The 22,135-nt window shown below is 32.9% G+C and overlaps 5 protein-coding genes and 1 non-coding gene across 6 annotated transcripts in view; 2 read left to right on the plus strand and 4 right to left on the minus strand.

The window, feature by feature from the left end:
- The window catches only part of LOC109596062 (laminin subunit alpha-1-like), a 178,550-nt gene extending 176,502 nt beyond the window's left edge, over positions 1-2,048 (minus strand). The window contains exon 1 of the mRNA XM_049967010.1: positions 1,836-2,048. Within this exon, the coding sequence (XP_049822967.1) occupies positions 1,836-1,938 (103 nt within the window). The 5' untranslated portion in view covers positions 1,939-2,048. The remainder of the gene's footprint in view (positions 1-1,835) is intronic.
- A 2,005-nt stretch (positions 2,049-4,053) lies between these two features.
- LOC126265327 (uncharacterized) lies at positions 4,054-5,569 on the minus strand. The gene has a single exon (XM_049966387.1). The coding sequence runs from the start codon at positions 5,567-5,569 to the stop codon at positions 4,103-4,105; it is 1,467 nt and encodes a 488-aa protein (XP_049822344.1). The 3' UTR covers positions 4,054-4,102.
- A 937-nt stretch (positions 5,570-6,506) lies between these two features.
- LOC126265328 (uncharacterized) lies at positions 6,507-8,274 on the minus strand. Its single transcript, XM_049966388.1, has 2 exons — positions 8,126-8,274; positions 6,507-8,065 (listed from the first exon to the last, which is right to left on the minus strand). Exons 1-2 carry the CDS (start codon positions 8,272-8,274, stop codon positions 6,517-6,519), a joined length of 1,698 nt encoding a protein of 565 aa, XP_049822345.1. The 3' UTR covers positions 6,507-6,516.
- A 194-nt stretch (positions 8,275-8,468) lies between these two features.
- LOC109601377 (uncharacterized) overlaps positions 8,469-22,135 on the minus strand; it is a 53,856-nt gene continuing 40,189 nt past the window's right edge. The window contains exons 4-7 of the mRNA XM_020017619.2: positions 20,986-21,111; positions 19,720-19,899; positions 16,461-16,755; positions 8,469-10,645 (exon numbers count right to left, since the gene is read on the minus strand). Of these exons, the coding sequence (XP_019873178.1) occupies positions 16,568-16,755; positions 19,720-19,899; positions 20,986-21,111 (494 nt within the window). The 3' untranslated portion in view covers positions 8,469-10,645; positions 16,461-16,567. The remainder of the gene's footprint in view (positions 10,646-16,460; positions 16,756-19,719; positions 19,900-20,985; positions 21,112-22,135) is intronic.
- On the plus strand, positions 12,923-12,994 carry Trnat-ugu (transfer RNA threonine (anticodon UGU)). Its single transcript has one exon. It is a non-coding gene; the product is annotated as a tRNA-Thr (tRNA).
- LOC126265436 (26S proteasome non-ATPase regulatory subunit 9-like) lies at positions 19,852-20,608 on the plus strand. Its single transcript, XM_049967003.1, has 2 exons — positions 19,852-19,934; positions 19,991-20,608. The coding sequence occupies exons 1-2, from the start codon at positions 19,913-19,915 to the stop codon at positions 20,563-20,565; spliced, it is 597 nt and encodes a 198-aa protein (XP_049822960.1). The 5' UTR covers positions 19,852-19,912; the 3' UTR covers positions 20,566-20,608.

Genomic DNA, 22,135 nt, shown 5'->3' on the forward strand with positions numbered 1-22,135 from the left:
TTTATAGATTTTATAAATTTTATAGATTTTATAGATTTTATAATTTTATAGATTTTATTTTATATATTTTATGTGTTCTATGTATTTTAAATATTTTATTTATTTAATATATTTTATATATTTTTTATGTTTTATATATTGTATGTATTTTATATACTTTATATATTTTATACATTTTAAATATTTTATTTATTTTATATGATTTATATATTTTATATCTTATTTTTTATATTTTATATCGGGAGGCCTCGAAAAATTTGCGTTTTAAAATTGCAAACTGTAGACGGCCCACCCTTTATTTCGTTATAGATATTTCAGCTAAGTATTTTTCCATGAATATTCTGCGGCACATTTCCTTTAATTTAATTCCAGCACAAAGTTTACTTAATGAAGCCGGTTCCGTTGAAACGACTTCTCTTATTTATTTCGGGACAAATTTAACTTTAATTTTCTGGCCGTCCACCAAATTCTCTTTTACCTTTTTCGTTCGTTGCAGCCTAATTATACACTTTAAACAGTGTTGAGTCTATGCGAACGCAAGTTTATCTAGAGACAAAGACATGTTAAAATGATTTTTGTTTTGCTTCGTGTTTGCAGTGATAAGATAACTTAATATGCGGCAAATCCGGAAACAGCCAGTCACAAAATGACAATGTGCACTTATTTATCAATCAGTGACGGTAAAAATGTAAGATAAAATATATCATTATAACTAAAGCTAAATTAGTTTTTGTATTATTATAACAATGGACGCTTATCAATGAATTCACAGTTTGCGTCAATTAGCAACATCGAAATTGATTCTGCTAGTTCTAGGTGTTTTATTACAAGCTGTAACATATTGTCCCCAATCAATATTCACATAAAACTAACTCGATACAAAATAACAATGTGAACGAAGTCATACAGATGAATATCTTTGCAAGTAATAGGCAAACGAGTGAGTTGCTCCTTTAGCAACAATCATAAATGATAAATACATACGATATTTCAATTTGCTGGCCTGGTTTAAAGGTAATAATAACGGTATGACAGTATGGAGACTCATACGCGAATTGCGACATTTCTAATCTACATTGTATCAGTTATTGGCCATCATAAACAACAATACGATCGGACTTAAAATCCGCTTTCCGTTTCCCTCGGTTAATTGTTATTGTCTAGACTTTGTGCACATACATGTAAGAATAATTAATAGTTTCGCATTAGGTACGCGTAAAATATTCATGCACGTTTAAAATGTAAAATGGGAAAATCAATTTTTAGTGAAACCTGATAAAGGTTCGGCGTTCTGCGTTCGACGAAACATAAACCTCATGTAAAGTATAAAATTTCATTTTATGGACTTCTGTCTGCGTTTTACTGTTCAAAATTGTTCGTGAGGTAATACATAGTTATGTTGTTATTATTATTGTGTTCCCGGAATATCGATGAAATTCACTCCGTTTTTGACTATTATTGAGGCGCAGACACGTTTAATGAAGTAGATAACCGGTGATATGAAGCGATAAATTCGAAATTATACAATAAAAATATTTTCGCCTTATGTATTTTAAAAAGTTGTAAAAAATATTGCTTCCTAGATTTAAAAAGAACAATTAATGATTGTGCTATTAAATAAAAATTGTTTATTATCAATTTCTTTCAATGAAATTGATTAATTTATCAGTAAAAATAAACACGTAAATAATAATGTCACTGATAGATAATATATTGCAATAGCTATTTTTATTTTATGCTATTTATTGTTTGTTGTTTCATACAATTTTTGCGAATAAAAAAAACGCAGAAGAATTAGTAATAATTATATTTCTAAGAGTAGAATTCGATTTTACCTTGTTTACCATTGTAGTGTTTATTTTTCCCCGCATCCAAAACACGAAGGTCCACGGCCAAAAGCACAGCAACAACAATCACCCAAACCCTCTGACACCACATATCGATCACCGATCAAAGACCATCAACACAAATCATGTTCGCACAACCACCAAAACAAACAATCCCCGATCGCCTTCCTTTATTTTTGACTCTCGACACGCTCACGTGGTGAAAACGGTCCGGGGCACATCGACACAGACTCCGCAACAGACGGTTTCGGACTGATGGCAGGATGGAAGGTAAAGTCTTGTACCTAAGTACCAAGCGAAGAGGTGCTGCCATAAGTTGTTGCCAGACCGCTCGGGGAACGTATAAACGGCAGGGATTGTTTTGATTTCTTCAGTTCAAATTTTACATTGGTACTCATTATATTTTAGAAGAAAGCACGGCTTATAGTCTGTTAAAATATTTATTAAATTAAATATAAATATAAATAATTAAATTAAAATAGGTCTGAAAACATTTTTCATTGAAATTTAAATAAATAATTTGACAAAATAACAAATAAAAAAGTATAATACATTATTCCAGGTTTTAAGTTACAATTCTCTATGAACTATGATCCTTTTTTAAAATACGTGATCGCGTAATGTCTTTATCAATCCTTTTCTTAAAAGTTTCGCTTTCTTTGTAAAAATTGTCTCACATTCTGAAACAACTCTTGACGTCCGATTCGTAAACAAAATGGTACTTGCCCTTAAAAGAGAACTTCTTTCTTGGATCACTTGGATAAATATGTTGAACCTTTGAGAACCTTCGATTTTCAGTCAAGGCACAAAATAGACCTGATAAAGTGTGGTTGTTATTTTGGGCAGAGGCGTTGTCAATGAACACCCTTAATTCGGTTATCTTCTCAGACAAATAATTATCACAAAAATGTTTGATGAAAGTGCACACCTCATTCGAACCTTTGTTGGCTTCGGCTTTATGGTACAAATAAAAATACGTTTTGCCAATTTTAGCATTATGAATGCAAAATAGACTCAAGTACAAACAATCTTTAAAAGGAACTGGAATCGGCAGTTTTGGAATAGGAATGGCTTTCATATAGTCAAAGGTGATGGTTCCAACATGAGCTCCTTCAATACAGTCGGGTTTGGCTTTTCTAAACGCTTAAGTAAATTCATTTGCTTTCTTCTGATTTTCAAGTCTAACTGTTCACATTTATGACAATCATCGATTTGTGGGGGCTTGAAATGTATTCTTGAATCGTTCGCATAAAACTTGTTAGCAAAATAATTGCATTTAACATTTTGGTATTTGGGATAATTCATTGGGAAATCAGCATATATTCTCATCAACGTTAAACTCATGCCACATTAATTGGTATACTTTGTTTATGCGATTGTAAATGCATTCATCAAGCTTTTCGTCGAACGTTTCATCTTCATCGATTTCGACCGGAAGTTTCCCAGATTTTTTCTGGTTTTCCCTTATTTTATATACATTTCTTTTAACGAATGTATCGTTATGAATAATGTTCTGCAAATGACAATTTGTCGACCCAACAATGATATGTAATATTCGAAGGTATTCCATATTGGTTTCTGTCACAATTTCCACATGGTTACACAGATACATTAACTACTTCTTTTCTGTTTTAAGTGGGAGTAAGTATTTTTTGATGTACTGAGCTTCTTCAAATCCAATCTTTCCAGGCATCTTTTTGCACAACCATAATTAAATAATTTTTAATACAAATAATTAATATGTGTATACAATTTACTTGTAAAAAATATTTTGAATAATTTTATGTTTCTCACTATAACTATTATTACTACATTTACCTTTACTGGATGTTGATTTGTCCATTTTAACTAAGTAATGATATATAAATATGAAATATTTAATATAAATAGAGCGTGTATTAATTGATAGGTCCCGATTTCACAAAAAATGAGTTTCTTCAGTACAGTCACCTTTATCTGTTCTGAAGGCTAAAATAAATTCATTTACCTTTTCCAAATTGCCTCTTTTTCTTCTAGTAAAAGTATTTTTTTTTTGTAAGCAACAAGCGTTCCTTATATTCAGTTTTCAAAATAAAACACAGCTGGTATTTTGTTAAAACATTTATTAATTTTTACTTTAACTCACTTTAAAATACAAAGATAAATAAATAAATTACAATAAGTCTTTAGAAAACAATTTTCCAAGAAATTTAAGTAAATAATTTAATAATATAACAAATGAATAAATAAATAAATATAACACATTATTCCAATTGTTAAGTTTCCACTATAGAGTTTCTCTCACTATAAACTATGATCCTCTTGTAAAATCCTTTATCTTTATTTGGTACAAATGGAAGAGTCCTCTTAAGACTATCGATTTTATTCTTCTTTATACATTTTATATTCTTGTATGCTCTTGCGACGGGCCATTTAATGTATTTGTCCTCATTAATCCTTTTCTTAAAAGTTTCGCTTTCTCCATAAATATTATCGCAAGCTCTGAAACAACCCTTGTCCTCCGATTCGTAAATAAAATGGTACTTGCCTTTGAATGAAAACTTCTTCCTTGGATCACTTGTCGATTGAGCTTCGCAATAATAAACATCATGCCAGTCCTTCCAGTTTTTGATTTCTCTGTACTTAACATCTTTGACAAAAAACGAACTAGAACTGTTGCGAATGTGCCTATTAAACTCGTCTAAATTGTAAATCCACTCATGACGTTTCAAATAGTTTTTAATAATGCCAAATTTTCTGTCGCAAGGCAGAAACGAATGTCCTCTGACAGGATAAAAATGTTCGATCTTTGAGAATCTTCGAATTTCAGTCAAGGCACAAAACAAACCTGATAAAGTGTGGTTTTTATTTTGAGCAGAGGAGTTGTCAGTGAACACATTTAATTCGGTTATCTCCTCAGACAAATAATTATCACAAAAATGTTTGATGAAAGTACAAACCTCATTCGGGCCTTTGTTGGCTTCGGCTTCGTGGTACAAATAAAAATACGTTTTGCCATTTTTAACATTATGAATGCAAAATAAACTCAAGTACAAACAATCTTTAAAAGGAACTGGAATCGGTAGTTTTGGAATAGGTATGGCTTTCATATAGTCAAAGGTGATGGTTCCAATGTGAGCTCCTTCAATACAGTTGTGTTTGGCTTTTCTAAACGCTAAAGTAAATTCATTTGCTTTCTTCAAATGTGCCTCTTTCTCTTCTTTTTGGAGTTTTTTTTCCTCTGAATTGCAAGCGTTCCTTATTTTCAAGTCTAACTGTTCGCATTTATGACAAACATCGATTTGTGGGAGCTTGAAATGTATTTTTGGATCGTTAGCATAAAACTTGTTAGCGAAATAGTTGTATTTAACATTTTGGTATTTGGGATGATTCAGTCGGAAATCATCATATATTGTCATCAACGTTAAGCTCGTGTCGTAGTATCTGTATTCCATGTTCGCATAATGCGAATGTCTTATTTCATAAGCTTTGTTTATGTGATTGTATATGCATTCATCAAGCTTTTCGTCGACCGTTTCTTCCTCGATTTCACCCGGAAGTTTTCCAGAATTTTTCTGGTCTTGCACTGATTTTAAATCCTTTTCTGTTATCGAATGTATCGTTATGAATAATGTTCTGCAAATGACAATTTGTCGACCCTCCAATGATATGTGATATTCGAAGGTATTCCTATTAACTTTATTAGTTTCCGTTACAATATCCACATGATTACACAGATACATTAACTGTTCCTTTTCTGTTTTAAGTGCCAGAAAGGTTTTTTTGATGTGTTGAGCTTCTTCAAGTCCAATTTTTTCCAGACATCTTTTTGCACAACTATAATTAAATAATTTTTAATTCAAATAATTAATATGCGTATAAAACTTACTTGCAATAAATTTTTTTAATAGTTTTCTGTTTTTTATTATCATTCTCACTATCGCTATACTTAGTACATTTACGTTTTCTGCATGTTAATTTGTCCATTTTTAACTAAGTAATGATACATTATTATAAATTATTTGTATATAAATACAAAGTGGATAAACTGATAAGTTAAGAAAATTATCGATTAGTAATTCTTTTTGATGTGATGATGATTTGATATCATGTATTTTGTCTGAAATTATTTAAAAATTAAAACAATTTTTTCAATTTCATATAATCAAAATGTTTAACCAATAGATATAGTTATAAACAAATCTTCATTTACTTTTTAGTTTCCTATTAAATTTTAATATTTTATTTTAATTTCGATTTTTTAATCACAATAAATCAATACTATCCTTTATAAAATTATATTAAACAAATGACATAAAACATTAAATAATAAAATTAGGGAAAATGAAAGTAATTTTGTTTTTTTTTTAATTTATATTTTTAATCAATAATCAATAATATATCATCATCGTTATTAACATTATTTTGCCATCTACAAATTTTCAATCAATATCAACTAACATAATCTTAGATAAATTTTTCCATTTTTTTTTCAAATAAATGGAAATCTGAGGGTGCAATATCGGGTGAGTATGGTGAGTGATTCATTAGCGTTTTGGATTACAAAATCACTTTCCTCCTAATACATATAATAATAAAAGAGAATACTAAACTATGGTCACTGAAAACTTGACCCAATTTTATTTTAAAATTTTCGAATTTTCTTTCGATCCCTAAAGCATGACGCGGACTATTGGGCATCTTGTATAATCTTACTGTAAAAATTTATATTATCGTCAACATATTCGATTAATCTTTTGAGATTGTCCACTTTCTCTTCATCAACTCTAAGAGGTTCCCCATAAGCGTATTCTTCAGGCAAACTTAACAGACCTACGTCACCTATATATTTAAAGGATATTTCGAATTCTTTCTCAATATCACGGCCAGCTTTAAAACTCCCAGCTTCAAAAACTAAGTGGCAAACACCCTCCAACTTGTCCTCATTGAATCTGTTTACGAAATAATTTTTATGCCACGACTCGTAATCAAATATATCACACCTTTGGACCTCTCTCACCTCGGATTTCTTATTTCCATTCGCTATCAGTTCCGTGTACTTGTGCGTTCTGAAAATCCTCAAATGTCTCCCCAAAACTTTTTGTAAGTTGTTGCAGTCAATGTCACAGGGTAAATTCGTGTGACCGGTGATCGGATAAAAGTGTTCTATTTTATCGAACTTTTTCGTTAGACTCAACCACATGCTAATAATTGTTTCGTTTTTGTTACAACTTTGCCCGTCACTAAATACGCATAACCTTTTAACGCCTGCGGACAAATGGTTTTGTAAATAGTCCCGTAAGAAGGAGCAAACTTCGTTCGGGCCATCCTGTGCTTCTACTTCGGGGTAAATGTAGTAATACGATTTATCCATTTTCAAGTCGTATATTCGGAACAAATGGACTTTGAGTCCTTGTTTAAGGTAGTCAGCAACTGGAGTCTTTGGCAGATGTAAATTGGTCTTCAAAAATGCAAAAGCAACAGCTCCAACGCTTGTATCCTTCTCTAACTCTTCCTTAACTGTATTGTATTTGCTGAGGAAAGATTGAGCTTTACGGTTGTGTTGATCCCTTAGCGTTTGCAAATTTTCTCTTTTCCTTTTGATGAATGTTTGCTTGATTTCCAACGCCAATTCTTCACATTCACAACATATATCATACTGCGGCTTTTCTTTGCATATCTTCGGATCCATTTTGTTTGTATAATATTTATAAAAATAACTATATTTGATCCGATTAATGTTTTTTATCTTTTTGTTTTTATTCATGAACTCCTGGTACATTTGTTTAATAGTCAAACTTGTGTCTATAAATATTTCATTGGAATGAATAACAGCTTTGATGGGATACGACAGCAAATGTTTTCTGATCAAATCATCAAAATGTGACTCTATTTTATTTCGGTTGTTGTGCGTGCCCCGCTTGTCTTGGGGCAACTCGTTTTGCACCTTCAGTCTTTTCAATCTTCGAAGTCGTTCGCTGGTTATTCCAAAAATGCTAACGAAAGCTCCACGACATACTTTTCTTTTGTCGTTCTTGTTGATTGTGATGTAGTGTCTATAAGACCAAGATCTATCTTTTCCATCCTCCTTCCTTTTTCTTCTTTGCGTCGGTGATTGGGCTTGTATCAGACTTTGAAGGTAAATATCCTGGAGGTTTTTCGTAGACAATTTGTAAAATTCTGCGAAAACTTTTTGCCGGTCAGATTCTTTAATCTTGTCAAAACATCGCATTATACATCTAAAATTATAGACAACATTTAGGGCACGGAAAGATATAGGAAAATACATCAAAATATACTTGCAAGGTTGACCTATCTTTCTGGCATCCACGGGTTTATCTCTGTAATTTTGATATGCTTTTCCGTGGACTCTGGATTTCTTAATTTTATGCCGTTTGTATTCTTCATCGTTTCTCACGCCTCTTCTACGTTTCCTCCTTTGATCCATTAGAAACTATTTATTGTTTCGATACATTTTTAATTCATTTATACTAACTTAATATCAGCGATATGATATCACATTTTTTAAATTGTAGTATTACCTAAATGATAATAAATAATCTAATCCTTAATTTAAATCAAAAAATTGTTGTAATGAGTCACTTACCTGTTCGTTGCTTTTGATAATTAGAAAAAGCTAAATTAAAAAACAATTTTTATGAATTTTTTTATTAAATAAACATTTTCTGTACTCCATGAAGAACACACACATACAATTCATTTAATAAAGACTAAAGACTGTAAACTTTTCTAACATTTTGGTCAACAGTGTCATTGATCTATCATTTTTATACTGAAAATTGATTTAATCATTGGAATTGGTTTAAAGTTCATTATAAAAATGATTAGCTGCTGAAAAAAATCAACCAACAAATATTCTGAGAGATTTTCTTTTTTGAAGAATATTTGCCGAAAGTGGAAAGAAACACTTAAACGTGAACGTCATGAAAAATCTTAAACAGTAAAATTTAAAAGTACAATATCAAATGTTATTGTAAACCATCCTGTGATATATAAAAATATTCTCATATTCAGTATGTCACAATAAAAAGTCTTGGTTCTTATCAATGAAAACCGAATATTTAAAACTTTTCACAAGGTCCACCCGTTTGATATGGTATAACCGTTCATATTTTCAACGGACGCCTATAATTACGATGTGTGACTATTACATCCAGATATGGAGTCTATATCCTAAACAATTGCTCTTTGCGCATAATGTACATAAAATTTAATTTCAAACTCGCGAGAAAATCATCAAAAATTATTGTACTGTGATTTCATGATATGTTCTGTACTAAGGATATGTCTCTACATTGCTTGCAACCATTTTGTTAAAGTCAAACTAAGAAAAGATCAAGGTGTAGTAATTTTCGCGCGAGTCACATAATATAGCAAGCATACTATTTTTTACAAATAAAGCTTCTCTATGTTCGTTTTTATTTTTGCGATTAAAGCTTTCCTAAAATTTTTAAACTATTTATTTTGCTAGTCAAGATATGTATACAAACATACTCAGATATATTTTACTATAGTAAAAAAATGTACGAAATATTTTAGAGATACACTGGAATTTATCACCTTTGCGCCAAAACTCCTTGCTCACGTTATATAACATGTCTTATCGAAAATTGGGGCAAAGGTTCCGAAAGTACTTGAACCTTATCTATTATCATAGATTATGGTTAGTTATTGTTCTATACATTTACAAGAAATGGATCAATAGGTAGACAAAATGACAGCATGATAGTAAGAAGTCCATCGAAGGACTGAAGTCCATTTGTGCTATACAATGAAGAGTGCTTTCTTTATAATCCTAGCTTACATTTAAAAAATTATTGGCGCTCTCAAAAGGGCCTAAAAGCGTTTAATTTTATCGAATACTGTACCGTTCACAATTGGGTCCCTTTTGAGTATATGTCACGTCAATATGACATATTGTGTTGATCTTATATTACTAGAGGCTGTGCGTTTTTTATACATCCTAAGCTTTCCATTAAGGTTATTGGAAATTCGAAAACTTCCTCGTCCAAACCGCGCCAATTATTTAAATTTTCGAATTTGCAATTTTTGGGGCAGTACTGCTGGAGCGTTTCACAAAACTCTTCGTCAAAAATCAAACGTTTACCAATTCTGAGTTTATTCACAAAAAAATTTACAACACCCTCGACCGCGTCTTGAGAATCGAGTCGTTCTAATAATTTTCTACAATAGACTATATTTTACAATACATTGTCTAAACTGCATTAAATAAATAGTATATTGTCTCTCACAGAAAAAAATTATCGAATTTATATTTTCTATATATGTACTTAAGTGGTTTATAAATTTAATTTAAAAAAATTATTTATTATTATTATTATATATAATTTTTATTTTTAAGTACTTTGATTGACATTATCAATAAAATTTAGGTAATTTGTGTTAAATACTTTTAACTGAATTTACTCATTATTGCGCGAAATTGTATCCAAGGCGAAATCCGTCGATCTTAAGCTTTGTATTAGCACGATATTTTACATTCATTATTGATTATTGCAAAACAAAACAGGAAGATTAATCGAGACATTATAAAATTATCGGCCGCAAATGAAAACGCACCACACACATTTGATGCCACCGTGGCTGCGTTTTATTTCGGCGGAGGCTAAGATATATTCTATTTATTATATATGTACCAAGTCTTACAGTTTCCAGAGTAACACATGATAATGATGATGAACACGTATATTGTCGTAGTGCACTGCATTAAATGGAGTTTTTGTCCAGGCGTTGGGTTCACCGCCTGGCACACCCTGCAGACCACGGTCCGGTCATATCTGGAACAAAACATATTTTTCATTTCAAATTTATTTTGTCAGGGAATTTCATTAACAATGAATGGGTTTCTTCCCGTAAAAAGGAAAAACCAACCAATTAAACTAAACTAAAATGCCACTTATCAGTTTGTAAATAATTGTTTTCCTATTTGTTTTCCTCTTCAAAAACGAATAGTTATTATACATTACAAAATAATCACATAAAACCCACATAACATTGGGTGAAAAAAACACAAGGTATTAAAGACTTACCCTTAAAACCTATTTTTCCGGAAAAGAAAAAAAAATGATGTCATTACAAAACGGCTTATGTGGTCAGAGAAATAGCTCAAAATTTAAAATTAAACATTTTGTAAGATATATCATAAAAGAATTTAAAATTTGCCCAGTCAGAATAAAAAAATAATATTTTTTGTCATATATTTTATAAGACAGAGATATTACTTTAAAGGCATATGTTAGTCTGATTTGGTTAGTCAAAAATATTTATATACTTACGATACTCTTTATAGTAATAATTAACATGAAACATCAAGTTCTAAATATTCTATAATCCTTCTTAAGAAATATGAAACAAAACAACTTCTTTTATTGACAGTGAAATTGAAAAAATCAGTAACCAACATTTTTTATTGTCCCATAAGTAAATTTAAAAATTATTGGACCATACATTATGAGTGTGTATGTGTGTGTTTGTTGCAAGGATATATTTCAGTAAAGAAATCATTGATTTTTAAAAAAATATATATTTGAAGAAGTTTAAAAATTTACATAAAAATATAGTTATTATCCTTCTGCATTTTGAGTACTTTGAAGTGATGAATCCATATTCAATAGAATAGTATCAGATGATACAAAATACGTTCAACGTCCTCCTAATAAAAGTTTGGTACATTCAAATATATTTATATACTTACAATACTCTTTATCGTAAGAATTTATTCTTAGTAGGACTTTCAATAAGAAGAAAGAGTCATTTCAGTCCGTAGAAGGGAAAACTAATAATTAACATGAAACATCAAGATCTAAATATTAATAATTTATAATGCATATTAAGAAATATGAAACAAAACAACTTCTTTTTTTTGACAGTGAAATTGGAAAAATCAGTAAACAACATCCTTTTTTGTCCCTTTAGTAAATTTAAAAATTATTGAACCAACATTATGAGTGTGTTTGTGTGTGTTTCAAGGATATATTTCAGTAAAGAAATCAATGATTTAAAAAAATATATTTTAAGAAGTTTAAAAATTTACACAAGAATATATTAATTATCCTTCTGCATTTTGAGTACTTTGTAGTGATGAATCCATGTTCAATAGAATAGTATCAGATGGTACAAAATACGTTCAACGTCCTCCTAATAAAAGTTTGGACCCAGATGCATTTCAAGAAACTTTAAAACACTTTAGAAGAAAAGTTTTGTTTTGTTATTTCTTTGCTGGGAATGATATAAGACAGTTACAAAAAATTATTAATAAAATGGATAATTTTATACATAGAGATATAATGAGAGATGTAATGATAATTTACTAGTTACATAGATTTTTACGCATGAAAATGATGCAAAACATGCTTCCAAAATTAATTAAAGTTGATTAAGAGATAATCATGTTAAGATTCTCTATTAGATCCGGATCTAAATACAATTAGAAACTTGTGGAACGACATGTAATCCCAATTAAAACACTATAATCTAATTATTATATATTTGAGACAAGTTTTGGCTAATTTTGACTAAGATTATATATATATATATATATATATATATATATATATATATATATATATATTATACTTATAGTTGTATAAACTTGAGATGCCAAAATTTTTGAAACATATGCCATTTCTGTGACCCTCTACATTTTGCATTTATTTTAAGATTTAATTTAAATAGAAATTAGTTTGATTTAGGTACACAAGGAATATAATGTAATTTTTTTAATAAAATAAAAAACAATGCCAATTTAAATTGAAGTACATATTTTCTTATTTTTTTGTTTGTGTAAATTCATAAACAATAGTTTGTTTTTCCTTTTCACGAGAAAGTTATATAATAAATTCTGGAAGTAAATAATTATAGAGTTAAAGGAGCACAATTTATTTGACTTTGTCACGCCAATAAATTATAAAATAATTTAATATTTTGACAATATTTATGTAGTTTATAATGTATCCATAACAAATGAAAAGATAATAAATTTTAACAATTATGTAAATATAGTAAAGGACAAACTTACTCAACTTTTTTTTACCCATCTAAAAAATTAATCACAAGCCTCTTTAGCTCAGTGGCAGAGCACTGGTCTTGTAAACCAGGGGTCGTGAGTTCAATCCTCACAGGAGGCAAAGCTTGGAACAATTTTTTTCATTTTTTTCTTCACTCTTGTCAATTAGGTTTAACTTATTAAAATTTTATAATTAGAATAATTTAATATTTTATTTATTTATAATTATTGTAAATTTATCAACTTTAAGTATAGGCAACCCATATTGCACTTGTCTTAATGTTCAATTGACACATTTTTTTTTTTTTTTTCTCTCGCCGGGTCGCTTTGGTAAAGGGGAAAGCTCTAGCAGCCTTTGTTACTTTGAAATCTTTCTTCCTTTCTAAACGTCTTTCCTCTTCAGTTAAGCTGCGTGTTTTTAACGCGACAGTCCACTCTCTCTTCACCGATGCTCTTCCTATATGGGGCACCGCCGCCCCTTGGCTCATTAGGTCCCTGCAAGGGACCTACATGAGGCTAGTGAGGTCGGCCCTGGGTGTCCCATACTATATTCGTAACAGACAAGTCTGTTTCGAATACAACATTTCCTCTCTTTTGGAGCTGCGGCGCAAACATGCCCTCAATCTCCGGAGATCTATCTTTCAACACTCTAATCCGGAGATTGCATGCTTGCATGACATCCAACCCTGTGAATCTGACAGATGCAAGAGACCTTGTCTCTTGGCTGTCTAGACCTCTGCGTCTCTCTGGGACATCTTTTCTTTAGTATGTGGCGGTTAGCCGCAAACCTATTTAATTTTTTCTTTCTCTCTATTTTCCTAAACCTATATGGTTATACTCTTAGGCCATGATCTTCGGATCGGTGCCCGGAGAGGGGTTTTTAGTCGGTTAGTCCGACACTGCCTTCGACTTCCACCAGAAGGCGTCTTGTAGATTTTCCCCTCTTTGACCCAATAAAAAATAAAAAGACATTTTTTCTTTGTAGGTAACATAATTACGGTAACTTTATGAATTTCTTAAAGAAACGTAATTTAGTTTTGGCTTAGAAATGTTGAAAAATAATTATAAAAAAGTATTGCGGTGTGAATAAAGTAAATAAAAAGCAAACCAATGTCGAGGCGGAAATGAGATGAAACCCTTCCATTGAAGATGCACTCCGTTCCAGTTTTAGCGACGGCGGCAACAACTTAGATTGGTATTCCCAACTTTGCACTCACTCCCGAGATTATTGTAAACGTCGCCGCGAAAGAAACTAAATGAAATTAGAAGTTGCCAGTAAGTTCGTTACGCTCAGCTTCTGTCTGCCACTGTACGTTGCTGCAAACAATTTTCTTTGGTATTATAATTAATAGTGGCAAATTTAATAACTCCTGACCCAAATTCGTACAAGTTTTCGAAAGTAATCGAGTTGAGAGCAAATAGAGTTAAGTGAGTAAAACTGTTTTCAGTAATCAGTCGATCCAATAACTACAAACTTTTATTTACCGCAAAGAGGATTTCGGTTTACCTGTTGTATGCATCTACATCAACTTTCCAAGTTGTTTCAACCTTAATAAGTGTGGCAAACTTCTAAATGGGGTTGCGAAGTTTTAAGAGCGTTGGCTGTTACAACATATTCACAAGGAAGTTTCAGCTACAATTTGACTTTTTGTCGTATTACATATTACAGCTAACACATTTTCTAAATATGAATTAAGTCAAAAAAACTGTGACAAGCCAAAAAAGGTAATTTCATTCAGTAGTAAGTCAGCAAACAAGTGAAAACTGCGTGTTTCATCGAGGAAGTTGGGGAGTTGTAGCAGGAAGCTGCGTCCTCTCGAACTCCCGTCTCGATCCGGTAACTTGGGATTACAAAAGGAAGCTACACAGTCCCAAATTCAACTACTTCGACGAACTTAAATTAATTTAACAGCCCTCGTAGCCGACAATCATCCGCCCCCGGGGATATAATTACCTAAAGACTCTCAGTGACGCATAATAGGATATTCAAAATGTATTAGCATATATTTAGGAAATGTGAATAAAATCAACATTCAATGAGGTTTTGCCTATTAATAATTTATCAATTGTGGGGACGTATATCGTGGATTCATCCACAAATTCACCATTAGTAAAACTATTCAGATGACCTTGGAAATTTTCAATGTTTCTTCAAAAATGGCAGTAGTACTACTCCGTGCAAGGAATTTCAAATATTAACATACCTGCAAAGTACTCTAACATTAAATATCGATCTATGCTAGTTCACTTCAGTTCTCAGGATGGATCCACCTTATCGTGGTCCTGGGGCTCAGTACCACTCCACAAACCAGTAGCAGTGGCAAGCTAACGGATCTAACCCCTCAGGAAGATCCGAGTTCACTTCAGTGTAAACAAAGTAATTTTAATTGATTATGAAAATGTCTACTTTTGTGCCAAACAAAATGTATCCAGGGAATTTTATTGTACTGTTTTAATCAAAAGAGCAGCTGAAGCACACAAAGTTCTTGAGGTGACAATGTTCTGTCAGATACGAGATGCAGAGATTGGAAATAAAGAATGTTCTGGTACACCAATAAAATTTGAAGATAAATAATTGGAAGAATTACTTATTGAAGACCAATATCAGACGCCAGCAGAACTTGGAAAAACAAGTAGATGAGTCAACAGTTTCAAAACGTGTAAAAGTGTTAGAAGAGATTCAGAAGAAAGGACATTGTGTGCTGTATGATTTGAAGCTGAGAGACGTTTTCTCGTGTGTGAACCACTCCTTCAAAGGCAGAAAAGAAAAGGTTTTTTGCACCGTATCGTGACTGGTGATGAAAATTGGCTACCCTACCATAATCATAAGCGTAGGAAATCGTGGAAAAGTCCGGACATGTACCAACATCGTCCGCAAAACTAAATATTCATGGTATAAAATTTTTTCTCCGCATTTTGTAGAATCTGCTGTATGTATATTTATTATGAGCTGCTCAAAACGAATGAGACTATCACGGGAGATCAGTATCGACTTCAGTTGACCTGTCTCAGTCGAATCAAATAGAGGAACGACAAAGTGATTTTGTTACATGATAACGCTCGGCCTCGTGTTGCAAAATTAGTGGAAACTTACCTGGAAACTCTTCAATGATAAGTTCTACTCCACCCACTCTATACACCTCACATAGTTTCTTCTGATTGTGTCTGAGCAACACTTCCATTCTAACGAAGACATTAAAGATTCTTAGATAGTCTCAAAACATCGTCAACAACACGTTTTCCGCCGAGGAAATTATATGCTGCCAGAAAAATGGGAGAAAGTAGTGGCTTATGATGTCAAGTGAAATATTTTTGTTACTTACATTTTAAATAAAGCTTTTATTTTGAAAAAAACAGCGAGAACTTATTCAAAGTTATAATAATATTTCTTACAAAAAAGTTATTGATCATCTATCCAGATAGTTCCGAAAAAGTTTAAATTTATCTCGGAAGAGAAATTGATTTGTTTGATTTATAGACGTGCACAGTGTGATTTATTCATTCAAATATAGTTTTATCTAAGGCATTGAAACTTTTCCATCGTTTCCAGAGTCGGGGATGGAGGTGAGAATCGTGGCCGTACATACCTACTGCTAGACGAACCACTCGTCTTTCTGCGTCTGCGCCATCGAGTCAGCGTGGGCGGCGTCTAGGGCGCCACCGTGGCCGCCGTTGGCGGGCGCCGACTGGTGCATCACTTTGCCTGGCAGTAGAGGCGGGCCCGGACCTGCATGCTGAATCGGAACCCGAGTGGGCCCGCAGGGTGCAACCAGTTTCCCTGCTGCGTCGCCGTCGTTATGCCGCACGAGCCGACCACGTTCGTCAGCGTGGTCATGCTAGCGCCCGGCTTCATTGCGCCGTTCGAGCCGTACATCTGTTGCACTGCAACAAAGGAGAACGAAAATGAGTCCTGGCATGTACGGGTGGCTGCAACCCAATCAATTGATGGATTGTCTTTTGTGTGCCGTTGAGCCTGGGTATTAGCATTTAGACGGGAATTCCGACGGGAATGGGGAGAAAGAAAAACGGCCATGAATAAAAAATGAAAGTGCCAAACGCAAAAAGCTGTTAGAAATAAATATTAAACACGAGTGACCCACATAAGTTCAGCTCAATCAATATGTAACACAATAGCGGAGATATCGTCTCGGCTTTTGAGTGTTCTATATTTATACCATGATGATTTTTATCTCATCTTTCGTGAGGAAAACTGCTGATTTACTTCAGGCCTCTTCATCCTTTTGTCCTACTTAACATCAAATTTATCGATATAATACAATTTAGAATTTCCAGATACGAACGAATAATGTTAATAATTAATTATTGAATGTTGAATTTTACATCTAATTATTCCCTTGTGTTAGTTCATTAGCATTTGTACAGTTGTAGAAAAAAGTTACAACGGTCCCCAATGAATGGTTTTGTCATATGGATGGTTTTATATCAAACAATAACCGGGAAACTTTCATAATTAACTTTTGATTAGTTTACTGGCTTCGAAACACCGTAACATGCATGATATCGATAAACCATTAAACTGTCAATAATTTGGTCGACCTCATATTGACTCCCACAGGAAAATTGAATATGAAACAATTATGCATCGCACGGTTTACATTATTCCCTTTATTGCAACATCATTCACACAGACATATACTATTGAATTTTGACCGAACCGGATTAATTCTATATTTGATATGATTATATAAGCCTCAAATTTCAAATTTGATTTATGTGCCACGCATATTGATAATATTAATAATGAAACAATCATTAGCAGTAAAGATGATTGTACATATTCAGTGCCTTAGGAATACAGGGTGGAGAATTTAACTGAGATAAATTTTCTACCAGGGAACTGAATAATTTTTAGAAAAATTCCCGAAACACATCAACCATCAAAGAGGGCAAAATTACACAAAATAAGAGGTACATAATGGGGACAAAACTTAATACAGATAAGGTTAAGATTGAGGCTTTCGTGACCATTGTTTCCATATCTATAGTTATGCGGGTTTATTGTCTGGCGATTGTTGGAATTATTTCCTAACGTTTCGCTAGCTTGAGTGGCTGCATCTTCAGAGGTTTCAGACAACTGATGTTCTAGTAAGTAAAAAACTGTGACAAGCCAAAAAAGGTAATTTGATTCGGTAGTACGTCAGCAAACAAGTGAAAACTGCGTGTTTCATCGAGGAAGTTGGGGAGTTGTAGCAGGAAGCTGCGTCCTCCCGAACTCCCGTCTCGATCCGGTAACTTGGGATTACAAAAGAAAGCTACACAGTCCCGAATTCAACTACTTCGACGAACTTAAATTAATTTAACAGCCCTCGTAGCCGACAATCATCCGCCCCCGGAGATATTATTACCTAAAGACTCTCAGTGACGGATATTAGGATATTCAAAATGTATTAGCATATATTTAGGGAATGTGAATAAAATCATCATTCAATGAAGGTTTGCCAATTAATAATTTATCAATTGTGGGGACGTGTATCGTTCAATTGGATTCATTCACAAATTCACCATTAGTAAAAGTATTCAGGTGACCTTGAAAGTCACTGTTTCTTCAAAAATGGCAGTAGCAGTACTCCGTGCAAGGAATTTCAAATATTAACACACCTGCAAAGAAGTACTCTAACATTAAGTAACAATGTATACTAGTTCACTTCAGTCCTCAGGATGGATCCACCTTGTCGTGGTCCTGGGGCTCAGTACCACTCCACAAACCAGTGGCAGTGGGATCCAACCCCTCAGGAAGATGCGAGTTCACTTCAGTGTAAACAAAGTAATTTTAATTGATTCTGAAAATGTCTACTTTTGTGCCAAACAAAGTGTATCCGGGGAATTTTATTGTACTATTTTAATCAAAAGAGCAGCTGAAGCACACAAAGTTCTTGAGGTGACAATTCAGAAATCAAATTCTCTAGCTGAACATGCACTGTTAGATGTAAATCATAAGATTCAAGATACACAATTTCTTGCCTCAACAACTGGATATCACAAGAGAATGACTAGGGAAGCAATTAAAATCCAAAAACACGGAAACAACTTCAACAGAAAAGAAAAAGTATTGAAACTTGATAAAATAGAGACACCATTACTGAAAAACACCAAAATCGCTAAGCAGATAAGAGCAGCTAATGAAGAGAACGAAATTTCTAGAACATCAGTTGTCTAAGTTGTCATTTAGTTGTCAATCATATGTCAAAGCGACACGAACCAAATGAGACCTCTGAAGACCTGAACAACTGTGCATACAAGATACAGATAAGGTTGTCAATATTTAGATTGTGCTTATTTTGAGGAATTGTTACTTTCAGAAGTAATTAAACTTTACAATAACGTTTATATGTAATGCAACCATGACCGCCTCAAAAATATTAAATACGATTAGTTGTCTGAATTTGTCCCCTTGTCAGCTTTTTAATGAGGGGCCGCACGTCATAGGATTGTATTTGAAAAAAAAAAAAGTTGGAGGTGGTTTCCATCCTCCTTGAAGGACAAAATTTTAAATTTTACTTGAAAGACGTAGGTGTCTGAGGAATTTTTAGAAAAACTATTCAACTTCATGGTAGTAAATTTATTCCAGTTAAAGTCCCCACTATGTATATTTAATGTATGTATTTTTAACACTTCTTGAACATGAATCAAGCTTCATCGGGATTTTATGTTTAAACAAGAGCAACGTCTCCAGCTCCCGTTTTATATCCTATAAATTTTAAATACGCCAACTGAATAATCTATGAACGTCCAGCACAACACGTAAACGTGGACCATTCCAGATTCGTGCCAGCATAAAAGCTTCTCCTTAAACATTAAAATAGCCTAGAAAAGAACAAAACTTACGTGAGTATGAGGCGGAATTTTGCTGTTGCACAGTCCCGTTTCCGGGGCGTGAGTTCCAACCCTTCCTGCATATGCAAATGGAGACGGCGACGATCATTACCAGTAGTACCAACAGGGTACTGATGACTACTACAACGAACCACGTGACTTCTAAACCGAGAATGGTCCCGCTATCATTGCCTGAAACAAAAGAATGTCTTTGTTATTTCTCTATGGTAATGAAAGCAGTATCACCTAGACAATAATTTTAATTTATCGTTGTTTCTGCTAGGCGTGAACATGAATTCGGAACAGAACATTCCATTGGAAATCGCACGCTTACGTAGTCTAATAGCTATATTAGAAACTCAAATCAGGGAACAAGGAAAGGTACTTTCGAATTATGGTTTGGGACTGGCCGATGTGGCCGAGCGAATCATCAACATAACGGACATTCTAAAGATACAACAGGTGAGAGGATCAATCAGCTATCTGGAGGAAAAGCGGCAGTTTATCATCAAACGACTGGAACAACTAAACTGCTATTACACTTCGAAACTGCTCACAAGCATAAAAGGCCCACAACCGCAAATTGTCTTCGCCACGGTCACAAAAGTGAAACACGGTTGGCCAGCTAAAATAGCCGGTTTCATCAAAAACGACGAGCTTCTGTTGTTCGGCACGATAAACGCGTTGAATTTTAGGAGTATCGACGACATTGAAATGCATATGCACTTAAGGAACGGCGGTGTGGTTACTGTAGAAGTTAAGCGAGGCGATTCGGTGATTCAGATCCAATTCAAGTCGATGAACTGGCTGAAGTTGGAACAATTTGGATGTAAAATTTTGCCGTTGTCTGTGCGTTAGATTTGTAAATGTATATTCTTATAAATAAAGATTTATATGTTTATCTGTCAATTTTATTTTGTATTGGATTGAAAAGCATTTTTACACCGTCAATCTGGTTTGTGCTGAAATCTGTTGACGTAGGCGGTTGGAAATTGTCTGGCGGAAGGAGTCGTCTCAGTGGGAAGTTGCATTGTGTGCATGCACCTTTGTGACAGACATTTGCCAGCCTTAATAACGCCGTCTAAAAGGTGATTTTCCGTTCAATTTTACTTCAATTTCCTTCCGTCATTCCAGACTACGTTGTGCCCACTTTCGAACATCCGATTGTCTATTAAACATTAAAGATTTTAATAACGAAAGTGTGCGTGAAACAAGGGGTGGACGTCAAAAAATCGATTCGTAATAACATAAGATGGTTTGTGGTTTGTTGCTACTCACTTTGGCACAGGCTGTTGGCAGCTGATTCGTCTGACCCGTCGGCGCAATGATTGATGCCGTCGCAGACGAGATCCGTTGCTATACAAAACTCCCGCAGTTGGCATCTGAACTCGGTGCAAGCGTGTTCTGAAACAAGAAAATGCCATTGTTCAAACCACTATTGTTTTCAATTACTCAAGTTACTTTATCAAATGAAACAATGTTTTTGTGTGAGTTTGGAGTGAAAAGTGCACCCAACAAAAGATATTATTTTACAATGAAATTATGATTCATGCAAACGAAAAAAGGAGAATATTAAAAAAAACTAGAAATGTATATTAAACTTTATACAATGCTGTTTCCTTTGTGCTTTGTAACGTAATTCTAGTAATTTAATAATATATCATTCACATTTCTTAAACAAAATATTAAATATGAATATGTCTGAATTTTCAATCTTCAAATGCAATTAAATAAACATTTCGTTAAATATACAAAAGGAACATTTATAAATCCATTTTACAATAAAGTTCATATACTTATCGCAGTTTAAATAAGAATAAACTGATAAAAATCCATTAAGTTATCATTATGTTGCTCTAATGACTTTCTAATGTTGCTCAAGTCCGCAATATTTCGATTAACGCATATATCAAACAATTATTTGCTTTCAAAATCAATACAATAGCATATAATATTAAAAGGCACATTAACCCACATATTCATTTAATTATTTTAATAACACATGATTTTTTTTATTTATTTTGTTACTTTATAAAAGAAGAAGAAAAACTCTTAAGTTATTTTTAATATGTCTACTGAAGTGGATAAGCTGACTTATTATAAAATTAGAATGCCCAAGGCATTATATTGCAACAAATTTAGTATCAAAATAAGTTAATAAGCAATATAATTTCGTACATAAATTAAACAAAATTGCATCAACGACAGAAGTTTTAAGCCAGTAATAAAACTAAATCATCAAATTCGTCAGAAAATTTATAAAACAATATTAATTGAAATTAATTAATGAACCGAACATTAATCCCCTTTTTCTCTACGAACAGTTTACATCCTCTTGACATACTCAAAACTAGTGAATGAGTAAGTTCTTGATTCACAGCTTGTCATTTTTATCTAAGAGCACTAATAAGCTCTTCGAAACTTTGAG

The sequence above is a fragment of the Aethina tumida genome, chromosome 4 (assembly GCF_024364675.1).
Source record: "Aethina tumida isolate Nest 87 chromosome 4, icAetTumi1.1, whole genome shotgun sequence".
NCBI lineage: Eukaryota > Metazoa > Arthropoda > Insecta > Coleoptera > Nitidulidae > Aethina > Aethina tumida.

What these genes read in the sequence shown, in the direction of transcription:
- LOC126265327 (XM_049966387.1), bottom strand. Translation starts at nt 5,569, where the DNA reads ATGTATCTGTGTAATCATGTGGATATTGTAACGGAAACTAATAAAGTT.
- LOC126265436 (XM_049967003.1), top strand. Translation starts at nt 19,913, where the DNA reads ATGTCTTTGTTATTTCTCTATG. An exon ending in GTCTTTGTTATTTCTCTATG is followed by an intron (nt 19,935 to 19,990) that starts GTAATGAAAGCA and finishes TGTTTCTGCTAG; the next exon opens with GCGTGAACATGAATTCGGAA.
- LOC126265328 (XM_049966388.1), bottom strand. Translation starts at nt 8,274, where the DNA reads ATGGATCAAAGGAGGAAACGTAGAAGAGGCGTGAGAAACGATGAAGAA. An exon ending in AAGATAGGTCAACCTTGCAA is followed by an intron (nt 8,066 to 8,125) that starts GTATATTTTGAT and finishes CTATAATTTTAG; the next exon opens with ATGTATAATGCGATGTTTTG.